We start from the raw sequence: 13,050 nt of genomic DNA, 5'->3' as shown, positions 1-13,050 counted from the left end.
CAGGCGTACATAGGCTACGAAGACTGCTTACCATCAGGCGAGCCGTATGCTTGTTTGCCACCGACGTAGTATTTAAAAAAATCTTTCATCCCGATAAATTGTTTCTTTTTGTTTTTGTTTAGGGTTTGTCGATGTACGATTCTCATCTTGGCTAGGCCCCCTGCCCGCGTAGCCAACGTGCCTATCGTTCACGCTCCGTGACGAACGAAACGCAACTGTCACAGTCGCACTGATATGGAAGAGTGATAGAGAGAGATGACTACGTTACGCTTCGGAGCGTTAACGATTGCAACGTTGGCTACTCGGCCTGGTTTGCCTCAACCCTCCACGACCCGTACTCGTCCAGCGACTAGAACGGCACGCTGGCTCTCATCCACTTTAGCGGCTGAAATACGACTTTTAGTGCCTTCCTTTAGTGCAAGGCCATAACTAGGTTGCTCGAAATAAGCTTGACATTTTCAACGTGAAACGTAGAAATTTGAAACACTTTAAAAAATACTAAAGTGATTTAGGAAATTCGTTTGAGAAAGTCATGTATTTTTATGTTTAAATATAGCCCGATACAGCTAAATAGGTCTCTGCACTCTCTGCCTAAGTGATATCAAAATGATTGAAAATCTTATAATATAATCGAATTTAAACCGTCGTGAGACATACTAAGCTCGTGAGTGTAAACCGTAAAATGGCTTATAATATAAGGTCAACAAATTACAACGATCAGTACGGGGAGTTGATTAAATAAAAGACAATAGGCTAAACATAAGCAATAAACAATAAAAGCAAGTAAAACATACCTGATTTTAACAGTAAATTACCTCTACGTTCCCAACAAAATTCTCTATTAATTCAAAGTATCTACAGAATGCAAAGTATTTAATGCTCGACCGACATTGAAATTGGCTTGCATAAAAAGTTCTTAAGCGATCCGCTGAACGCCGGGATAATCCCGCCAGATAACTTTCAGCAAAACCGTGAAATCCTACGGCAAACTCTACGAGTCATTATCAAAATCTGAACCTAATTTGATATAGGTAAGTATACTAATATGACATGACTCGCAAGTTTGCGTGCACAGAGCCACAGATAAGATGTAGGTAGTTTGAACAGTGTCAAGTTGGTATCGTATCAATAACAATTCAAAATCAGATTTTTCAGCTTTCCTCTATAGGTACTATAAACAGCTTTATATTTTGATTTTGCTGGAAATGTAAAGTAAATTTCTAATCACAGGGTGTTTACTTTTTATATTATTTTGGTTTAAATATATATTCATATTGGGTAGAATGGGAGAATAATTAAGTAGACGGTTTATTTACCTTCTATATTCATAAAAAATACATCTATAAACCAGAAGTAACAATACTGATTGCGTATACCTATATGTAGGTGGGTATTATTATGCTTTGCGCTTTGTAGCGCCCATTGTGCGAAAGCTGGCTTGATATACCATGTTAAATAATTCAGGACAATCAGGTTTAATATTGTAAGCACTTGCACACAATTAATTATAGAGTTCATTCACCCAAAGCTACTATGGCTCGGTTCGAATCTCGTATTTAAGTAATATATAATCTCGTATTAAAATTCGTTAAAAACTGCATAGTATCGGAGCTACCCACAAGTTACGACTTACTAAACAATAAAATAAGCAATATTTAAAACGTGCCATTCACACCAAAGTTGATAGTAACTAGGTTGAAAATACTAAATATGGGTTTTCACTCACAATCTTAATTAAATGTTATAAAAGTAACTGATAGGTTTCATTCCAAGTATATTTATTTACAAAAGCTTACGTATTTATTACAGCCAACACTCCCTGACGCAATTGTTTCATCTCATAGGAAAACTCAACGGAAATTACTTTGGAAGGGGCTCAAACAATGAATAAAAAATGTCCCGCTTGTATTGTATTACGGGTGAACGTTCATAATAACATCTCAAATCTAAGCATTTTTTCGGTAAATAAAAATTCCCTTTAATTGTCTAGAACAAAAAAATAATAATTAACCTTTATCTCTTAAGTAAGTTGTTTATTCTTATATTGGTTTGAAACCTTTTTCTGCACAATCAGAAATAGTTCGGCAGATCATTTAATAATTTATTCAGAAATCTTAGTAAAATGTATTTGTCCATTATTTGCAAATAGGCACGATGCACTGATATTAAAATAAATTTGGTACGATATTTTTAGTTCCGAAATACGTTCCTGTTTCTAACATTATATTATGTTATGAACTAGCCCGCTAGGGAATTATATTTAGTGACATAAGTTTCTATTTGGCTGTCGTTTTCAAAAGTTCTTTATGTGGAGTTCTAACACAAGTGCATTAAACCTAAATTCTCGACACTAAACTCCGACGTTAGAGCCGACCGGAATTTAGCAACTTAAATCGCCACATGATTTGCCGTGGAAGCTAGTTATCAAACTAAATATAAATACATTTTATTAGATAGTAACTTTAATGCATAATTATCGTTTGCATGTGAATAGTAGGTAAGTAGACGCTTGCCTTTGCATGCTAGCTGTATTAAATGCTGACAGCATGCAGCAGCGGCACCATGGGTAAGGTTTTCTCTTCATTTCGTGATTGGAGCGCGTAAATGGTTATTTTTATATCGCCATTATGTTGAATTAACAGCAATTGGTGGATTAGATACTAAACATATTCAGTTAGTTATGTTACTAATTCGTTAACGGGCAAGACTGAAAAAAATCGTCAAGTTATCGCCAATCTATGGAAAAAAAATACAAAAGGTTGGTTTTTTTGAGACCGCTGCCCTATAAAGGGCTAAGCGTTGGATTTAAAACCAGCACTTACCTACTGGATGGTATGGTTAAACAATCAAACATGTAAAAACTCGAGTATGTGAACCTGTTTGTGGAATGGAACTTGTGTTTTGAAATCAATTTTGTACTACGGCGTTGTGGTTTCACCAACTTTCGACTGACGGACTAGAATTCTACAGTGCAGACATAGTTTACAGACGATATTAATTTCCGTGGCTTAGGGTCTGCCTTAAGCCTAAAAGAGTCCGCCAAGCTAATATTACAGAATTTTTTTTATTATTTTAGTCCATAATATGTATATCTACTTATATTGTGGTAAAATGGGGTTTGACTTTAGAAAATTTTGGAGTTGCTTTGATAGTTTCAATACGGTTACTAAATTAGCATATTTATTATTTTCTGGAACTGTTGGTGTAGGAAGATCGATTATTATGAATTATTATTAACCTTATACCAAAAATCTTGTATAAAAATAAATTATCGCTTAAAAAGTCAAATTTCAAAGTCACCCCTGTACCTATTTCAAAGTTACTCCGGTCTACCGGTTATTGATAGTGTATGACACTGACCTCAAGCTTTTCTCTCTTCCACAGGTACATATTCCTCGCAATCTACACGTTGGAGATGATAATCAAGTGCATAGCGAAAGGCTTCATCCTAAACAAGTACACGTACCTGCGGAATCCGTGGAACTGGCTGGACTTCGTGGTGATCACGTCGGGCTACGCGACCATCCGCCTGGACCTGGGAAACCTCGCTGGGTTGAGGACGTTCAGGGTACTGCGGGCGCTGAAGACCGTGTCCATCATGCCTGGTAAGTTAATAAGGCAGTTTAATTATACTATATACATAAGAGCGCCTCTCTCATCGACCTAAAACAAAACATTTTTCTGTTTAAGAATCATGAAACTCATGGCAAGGCCTTCAAAGTAACAGCCAAGGTGGTAATCCTGTGAAAACCTGTAATACTGCCCCCCTCCTCTGTCTCTCTCTCTATCTAAATAAACGCTATTTCCTACCTAGCTAAATCTAGACTTGCCTAAAATACTAAAATACCTATCTCTTAAAATTTCCAATAAGAAAACTGAAAAATCTAAAACCTATAAAATACTGCAATCCGTAATTACCTTTACTAATTTTATTAAATAATGTAATACTTAAGCAAGTCTAACTAAAGTTAATATCTTGAATTGGATCAGTAAATGCTCGTTTGATCCAAAAATTATCGTTTAGTGTTTATGTAGGACCCAAAGTTGTACCCGCTAATAGTAATTACTACAATACATTACAAAACTAGCGCTGTTTACGGCAAAACTAGAAAACAACTCCTCGAGAAAAATCCTGCCCTACAAGAGAGTGCATAGGGCTTTCTTGCTCCATCTCGGACTTGGACAAAGGCATGGCCCCTGAACACAACGATGACGATGAACTTAGTGAGTGCGGGAAGATGAGGGATAAATTTAATATTAATAACTAATCCTGTTCATAGTTGATATTACATAATTATTGTACCCAGTGTTCGGTAATTGCATTCAGTTTATTTTCTGTCTCTGTAAATACGATCATGTTTGGTTGCCTATTCGAGCTCATCGCAACATTTGCATGATTTACACCCTCTTTTATGTCATTAACGATCCTCAATTCCCCGAATATCTGAAAGCTTTCTTCAACTTCTATCGTGTTTCTTCGTGTTCGTCAACTTCTCTCTACTGGGAACCTTTCCCAGTGTACTCCATCTCAAGGAACAGATTATTACCTTACATGTCCAATTCTTTCTTCATTCAGGTCCTCCTTTGGAGTAAGTAGTATCCTTATTAAAATTAGACAGTATCCGAACAGATTTGCATTTTAAAAAATCCTTAAGTGAGTACTTTTCTGGCAGAATGGTCTTTTGATCTTTTGTAAATTCTTAGAATTTCTAATTGTAAGTGTCATCTGATTTCTTATATATGTGTATGTATATGTTATTTATAATATACTATAACTATATGTATAACTATATGTGTGTATTATGCCTATGTATTGTTTATATTTCTTGTATATTTTTCGTTGTATAAATAAATATTATAAGACATTACAAATTATCTACTTAAGTCCAACAATGGGCTTAATAAATAAAATAAATAAATTATCAATAAAGCTTGCGCTGTAGATACTTAGACAAGGATATATATAATATAATATTATAGATACTTAAATTCGTAGTAAGCACCCATGACACGGGAACAAATATTCGTGCTCATGCCACAAATAAATGAGTTGTGTAATTAAACGTTCTTTGTTTTGTAATTACAACAAATTATGTTTTTCCAAAGGTTTACTGGTAGAAAATGCCTTGTAAATAAAAGTTTTCGAATTGTTTTTGCTGGTCAATACCTACTCTTGACTTGATTTTTTTTTTCAACAAAAACCATACATATCTCGCATATGATCTTATAAGTATGAGTATGATTCCACTCGATTCAGCGCAAAAAAATACATAAAAATGACACCTCACTCGCCTAATAGTTTGTAAAATGTGAATATTTTAAAATGAACCCCCTGCACACACCCTCCCGAAAAGGGGGGTCGGACAACTAAATTTTGGTAGAACTCGGCAGGTCCTCATTTCTAGTGCCAAGATAAAGGTCATGAACAATTTTTTATCGATGTACATATTTTTCCGCCAAATGGCCATATTTAGTCTTATTTTACCTGTACTATACTGTCGAGTTATAAGGAACATACAAAAACATATGCATTAAAGGATTAAATGTCCTATCCAACTTCATAGGTACTAGTACTAACGGTGATCATAAATAAATTAAAGCGAATCGGTTACCTAAACGGAACAGAAGCGCTTCAGTTATTCCGCTTCGACACATCTCACGTACCGCCGTTATTTATCGACTGATAAATCAAACGTTCACGTGTAAGACTTGATTTACAGCCCTATATTCCTATGCAGCGTTGATTAAAAACAACCGGTGTAGTGTGATTCTCGATTACTCGTATTTTTCACGGTTTAGAGCTCAAACAGGCACTGGTTTCTTTGAGACAAGTGCTTACGAAGAATAATTGTGATAGTCGCACGTATCGTCGATATCGTGGTTCGTAATTGAATAAATTAATAGCAACTTTAAACACCGTGGGACTTACAGCGATACAAGTGGCTTTTGTTGGTGCCTCTGCTATCCTGCGCGGGTGAACGGAGCTGGTGCACACCCGCGGGTACCATCGCGGTTAAAATTCGTCGCACGTGTCGTTGCTTATAGTACTTCATTTTAATAGGCGTTTACCCGCTTCGTTCATCCGTGCAAGACAGCGGAGGCACTTAGGTAGTAACTAAGTTTATATTGTAGCACTTACTAAGTTTAAAGCATAAAGCCGCTTAATAAACCCGCTACAACAGGATGAAGGAAATTTAACTGTTTCTCGTCAGTTTTTTAAGTAGAAAGAGAGCCATTGCTGGTGGTGGTGTGACACGAGCTGGTGTAGTGAAAACAGTATTATTTACTGCTAGTAAGAAATCAAAACAGGCTTTACAACACTTTTAAAAGCGCTCCTGTTAGATAGAATAAACCCCAGCAATATCGTTTACATCAAAACATCAGTCTAAACGAACTCCATTAGGGCAAGTATAAAGGCCGAAAGCGCATTTCATCCAAAAGGGTGTAAGTTAGAAGAGTTTGTAGACAAACACGACGTTTCAACAACGGTAAGTAGATGGTAATTAGGCAGTATTTGGGTGTGAAATGACGCGGACCGTTCGCGCGGCACGTCGCTCGGAAGTCCGGCGGGTGACGAGCGGTTTTCGGTTATGTTCATTACGGAAAACGCTACCTACAATGGATCTGATTTTTTTCAGTACTCGCAAATAATTATTATAATCTCTCCGTCTTGAATTAAATGCACCAATAGGTACTTAGCTAGTAAATAGTAGGTATGTACGAGTACTATGTACTCTACACACATCAATAAAATAATTGTAAATAATTTGGTTAAAAAAACTTACCACTACTGCACCATGTACGAGTACCTATACAGGGTAGTATGTATATAGGGTAGACCCGTAGACTCCTACCTAGAAAAAGCCTTTAAATAGCTTAGTCGTTTTCGTTTACCGAATAGTCCCAACGATTTGCTTTCCCTTTGAATTGCTTACCCCTTCATTTTGCTTAGCTTAAGCTTAAGAAGGGGTTTCCCTTTCAGATTTACCGCTGCAATTAAAGCTCATCCCCTTCCTATAATCCGAGTAATAATAATAATTCAGCCTGTATAGGTCCCACTGCTGGGCACAGGCCTCCTCTCATGCGCGAGAGGGCTTGACCCAATAATTATTATTCTTATTTGGGTTATAATTATTGAGTTGGGAACTATAACCCAAAGCGGATTGGGGACTTCACATACGAGTACACCTTTGAATTCCCCTTCGTATTTCAAAAAATTATGACACCTATACTGTCAACGCGCTTGACACCCAGTCCGTCACTTTAAACATAAATTTGCAATATTGATCCTTTTTTTAAATAGAAAGTTGAAAATGGCATAAGCGTTATAATTGATACCCCTTCAAGGGGTAAGCGTAAGCGCTTAAGAATGGGTATCAGACATTCGAAGACAGAACTGCTTACACGTATTATTTTTATTTTATTTTATTTATTTGGAAAGCAAACAGAAATAAGTGAACAGGGGATAAGGTTTAAAAATACACACAAAGGACATTCACTTATTTCCTTTTCCTACTCCTCTACTGTTATCTGTCATTTATGCATTCATTAACACGAATATAAGAACATACATAAAAGATTTCAAGAAAAGTCTATATTATCTATTCCTCATAAAAGCTCTTGTGCTTTTATAAGCTATAATGTTGCTGCGATTAATGACTACCAACCTAACAAAACCAAAACGAATACAGTTTTAAACTAAGTGCATTGATGCCAACTTACAAAATATTCATTTGGTTGCATAGTAAAAATAATTACTTCATAAATCAGAAACACGCATGTGACACCCGTAATATAGCAACACCCATAGACCACGAAGACCGCTTAGCGTTGCTTGTTAGTCTCCGTAGGCTACGGTGGCCAAAATTGAGAAAAAACTGTCCAAAAAATTAATTTAGCAAGTAGCAAGTACCAGGGCCTCATGAGTTACGAGGAGGTGTCGCCGACCGGCCGGCCGCGGCCCGGGGCGGGCCGGGCGCGTAACAAGGTATGCTCGCGCGTCTTGGCTATATACTTTTGCTGTAATTTGTTTACCTAAATTAAGATTTATTTTTGTTGACTCGTAGGAAAAATATTGTATGCAACGTTGTATAAGTAGGTCAAAAAATTCTCGTGGCGTATTCATTTACAATGTTCGCCTACGCCTTCGGCTCCGGCTCACATTGTAACTCACGCCACTCGCCTTTTTTGACCCTTCTTATACAACTGTTGCATAAAATACTATAACAGCTCTCACTAAAACATGTATAACAGAAATATCACTACACTTAACTACTCTTAAGATACTAAATACAATTATTAAAACTAACACTAGATGCTAAGCTAATCAATCAGAATGATGAATACTGGGAGAGAAAGAGACAAGGTATAAAACAGTAACAACTATTATGGAGCGCTTAAAAAGCCAAATAAAAGGGGTTTAGGGAGCAACGACTTTAGTAAGCAAAGCCTTTCGAAATGCCCCTTTCAAAACCCTCGAAGGGGATACCGGACAGGTCCCTGTAAAAAAACACCCATTCCATGGTACCAAAAACCCCGTCTTTCCCGACTTGATTTTCGGACTATTTTTTTATTATTATTAATAAATTAGCGTCTCCAACAAGAACACAAATTGAATAAATTTGCAACAGTATTTGATTGTACAATCGAACTTGTTAGCATTGACTGGCTCGTACTTGAAACGTTGCCAAGTAATCGGCACAAGTGACAAGTTCCGATTTAATAAAGGCTCGATCTAATCGCTTTCTAAGCACAGACGAATTGAAGGCTCGAGCGAATTAGCAAAAGTGCTATTTGATTATGCATACTTGTTTTCGAGGCCCATGACTTTTGATTTATACCACGTCGGTGGCAAATAAGCCCCTCTGACCCTAAGTAGTTAGAGTGAGGCGACACTGGTGCGTTGCGGTGCATTTGCGTCGCGTCATTGCAACGCATTAATGTGCCAAGTCATAAAAAATATATGTAAAACGACGCAGCGATGACGCTGTGATGACGCTTCCGACGAAACAACGCGACGCAACGCAACACAATGTACCAGTGTGGCCTCTCTCTTAGGTACCGCAGCGGTTGGACGCGTGCAAGAGCTTAGGTTATACACGCACGTTCCTTTTGAAAACCTGCGCACGCTTTTTAATGAATAAAACCCACTATCAAATATATCTTGAGAAAATTGGAGCGTTCTCCCAAGGATATTTTCCTGAAACCGAGTATACTTCAATTTCCGGGGTGTGAAGATGACCACCGATGGCAGAGTGACTACACTGGTTGGTTAAAAAACTCGTCTGCGCTCTTGAAACTAATAGCAATTCGCTAAACGGTGATGTGCACCGTTTAGCGAATCATGGAGGTTCGACGATCGGTTTTCGTGTTCTACGGCTACAAAGGCCTTGTCAAGCGTGTTAATTTTCCATACCTTGCCTTGCTTTATTACAAGCTCGTACTCAAGCATACTTACTTGTATATGGGAGTTATGTTTTTTAATCTTTAAGTTAAGTACCAAGTTACCTGAAGTCATAATAATAATGGTCTACTTAGTTAAGTCATAATTATGGTTCTTCCTTTCCAGTAAAAAGTATTGCCACACTTCCAAACACATTTAGCACTCATTTTTTACCTGAGAATGACGGATATGTAATTTCGGTGTGATGAGACGCCGATAACGTTCTCAGTCCATTAATTCCAGACAATATTATAATTTGCAACTCAAAAAAAGTGTAGGTTGTTGCCTACAATACTTTTTTCTGTATTACAGTATTTAGATAAGTCGGTACCTACTATTAATCGAGTGTTTGACCCTACTGAAAATCTTGACCAATCGTCATATAGTTAGAAAAGAGAAAATTACATAGGCGCTAGCTAAAAGGAAATTATGTATCACCATAAAAGTATATAATCAATCTTATTCTTTATTAATGAATATTAACTGTAATATTTCTACAGTTTGTGAAAGAAATTTTTATGTTATTTCCATTAAAGGTAATGTTAGCTTCTTGTGTGTCTTTTACAGGTTGACGATTCTCCTTTAGTGTTGTTAAATCTATAGTTTCAATTTCTTCTTCAATAATATGAACAGAGTCGGTTACATCAGGAGTTTCACCACGAATGTCTTTATTGTCCGAGACGCCACAATGGTGATCAGAAACAGATGATTGTGAAGGCGTTGGCACAGCTTTGTCGTATTCCATAGGAAGTTGAAACTCGTTTCTTAGCCGCGGTTCTTCTTCAAACACATCCATTTCTTCAACCTTGACATCTATTTCATATTTTTTGTTCTCTGCTTCAACAGTAGAATGCTCTCTGTGTAGGCTCACTGAAGTCTCCAAAGATCCTGCTTGTCTAAGTCTATCTATTATAGAAGTGGTTCTAGAAGCAATAGCTGACCGTTTAAAGCAGTGCCCAGTATACCGTTCAGGGTTTTGTAACTTTAAATAGGTAGCTATTTGTTTCGGCAATGCGGAAAATTTATTTCTTCCTATAACCTGTTTTGTGCATTTGCCGGCCCTATAATTTACAAAGAATCTATTCGTGGGCATTTTCTTGGGCCGTAAATTTTGGTATTTCTTGACCACGGGTACGAATTCCTCGCGGATTATAAACATACGGTTTTTGTGTTGCGAATTAATCTGTACGAGCATCAAGTCTCGGTCTGTTTTGATATCGTTGACAGTTAAATCGGTGAGTTCGTTACATTTGCACGCGCCGCCCACTCCCATGATTAGAGCAACCTGTAACAATTTAAGGCAATTAATACACAAAACAAACATACCTAACAAAAGACTTTAACAGGATTATGCTAATAATACGGTATAAGTGACGTATTTTTAGGGAGTTAAACTGTATTAAGGTGACTGCTATAGTTATTGGCCCCTCCATAGTAATTAGCAACTCCATATTAAGGTAGAATGAAACGAGGAAATTAAAGTATTATTGTTAAGAGTGGCCAATTACTATGGAGGAGCCAATAACTATAGCAGTCACAATATTAGCTTAGTGTTAGTATTACTCACGACAGTTTAAATTCGACGTTAATGGGAACGCAAAATTATATTGCTAACAAGATATTTTGATTGGATGTTGAAGTGAAAAACAACCTACACATTGCACATTGCTTATTGCCAAAGTCCATTCATCGTACGTACTATAATAAAAATAGAAAAAAATTATCAGGTTTGCCGCGTTATTTATTCGTTATAGGTAGGTACAAGTACCTAATTGTTAAGAGCCTTTCACTAAGGTGAATGTTTTTAACAAAATTATACTTTAATGCCCTTGTAATAAGACTCGTGCAAAAATCGAAAACTCAATAACATTCATTCACAATTGGGGCAATGGGGCTCAACGATGACTGTTCAACAAAGTAAACACGTTTTTACTGGAAAATAAATCAAAGATAATTTCAAATTAGCTACCTTGGTAGCTAAATATATCTCATCTGGAGCTTCATTTATAAACTGCAACACGTTATCTTCAGTTAAAACCTCTGATTGCTGGCTTTTGAAGCCAACCGTGTTCCTTTTCAGAAATGACAAAAGTTTTTCATAGTTTTGCATGAGTACGTGGTGTCTTTCTCGCATAATTCCTTTGAGCATCGAATATTGCGCCCACAGACTACTTGGCTTTTGAGCCTTTGCCAATTCAGTGAAATATGCTAAAAACGCGTCTTCGTTTAAGTTTTGTTCATTTCTTTTGTTTTTCCATCTCATAAAGCACTCATATGATCCTATGTATTTCTGTTTAGACTTTAATGGTAGCAAACAATCTTTAAAAATATTGTCTGTATGGCTATCTTCACTTGAACTCATTTCTATTTATTTGCAAAATAAATACACAAAACAATTATAAATTACATTAGACTTTTGTCCTAGTTCCCGCCATTTGTTTTTTTCATGCGCAGAGATTATGCGCACAGAAATAAAGTTCATATAAAAATGTCAAGGTAATAACACTCATTCTTTTTTTTTACAATTTTGGCCTGGATGCGAGTCCTTTAAGCCAATATCACTCATTCATATCATTCAATTTTATAGGGATGGGAACCGATCATTAAAAAACGGGATTAACCCCTTGATTCATCGATTCGTACATCGATATCGTCAAAAAACGAAATTGATTATTCAATAGGGTTGTTTCCATCTACAAATCTTAGGGCAGAATTGTATCGCAATAAATTCTTTTAAAATATCTTTTAGCACACGTCACGTGACTAAACTCGAAACGTCTTTGAAGATTCTGATGACGTCACAACTCTCGGATTGACACTGTTGACAGTTAGGCAATAAACAACAAATGACAAATGTCAGTTGACAGCTCGTATCTTCTACGTGTGTATGTAGTTATGTGTCAAACCGTAAACTGTGACGTCACACAATTTTCAAAGAGCGTTTTGGGCGCGAAAGCATCATTTGTTAATTTAACATAACAGTTTAGGGCAACTTTTAGTTAATATAGAACGTAATACAAGCGTTTCAAAAAATTGGAAACAACCCTATTCTGCTTGTGCTAAAATGGTGCTTTAAATTTTTGGACAAACCCATTAAAAACAATTTCTTGTCTTTCTTAGTAGGCGCTTTATATTTCGATAAAATGTTTTCTAAACCCTAGATATTATAATTTCAAAATATAGCAATTATTACCAACGAATCTGAAACTGTTTATTAAGAATTATCAAGTGTAATTTTTTCCTCATCGTCTTTTATATTCACATTTTCCTGCAGTAAATAATAAAATCACTTAGCAATGTGACCATGCAAATCCTTATTAGGTATTCTAATCTTATAAAGCTCGCTTACAAAGCTGTAATGAAATTCACTTACACCGCCAACAGCTGTAGGGCCGCAATAAAAGATTAGGTGCGAATTAACGAGATAGCAATCGAGCATTTGCATACACTGGGGTGTCATTCTGGTAGCTTACCGAATACGGGCGAAATTTATGGTATTATCGTGTTATTATTGTTATTCATGGCGCTGATATTAATAATACCGGTTTTTTAATCTTATTTGTTACTTTGACATTTGTGTTCGTTAGAAAAAAAAAATGGAGGCATAT

General features: G+C 36.4%; 1 protein-coding gene across 5 annotated transcripts in view; it reads left to right on the top strand.

The window, feature by feature from the left end:
• The window catches only part of LOC133527706 (sodium channel protein 60E), a 269,985-nt gene that overhangs the window by 207,938 nt on the left and 48,997 nt on the right, over positions 1-13,050 (top strand). For all 5 annotated transcript variants that reach the window (XM_061864841.1, XM_061864840.1, XM_061864842.1 and 2 more), the window contains exon 5: positions 3,385-3,605. In XM_061864841.1, coding sequence (XP_061720825.1) covers positions 3,385-3,605 — 221 coding nt within the window. The remainder of the gene's footprint in view (positions 1-3,384; positions 3,606-13,050) is intronic.

The sequence above is a fragment of the Cydia pomonella genome, chromosome 18 (genome assembly GCF_033807575.1).
Source record: "Cydia pomonella isolate Wapato2018A chromosome 18, ilCydPomo1, whole genome shotgun sequence".
Classification (NCBI taxonomy): Eukaryota; Metazoa; Arthropoda; class Insecta; order Lepidoptera; family Tortricidae; genus Cydia; species Cydia pomonella.
The sequence above is the reverse complement of the archived record's forward strand: the minus strand, read 5'-3'. Positions and strand labels throughout refer to the sequence as shown.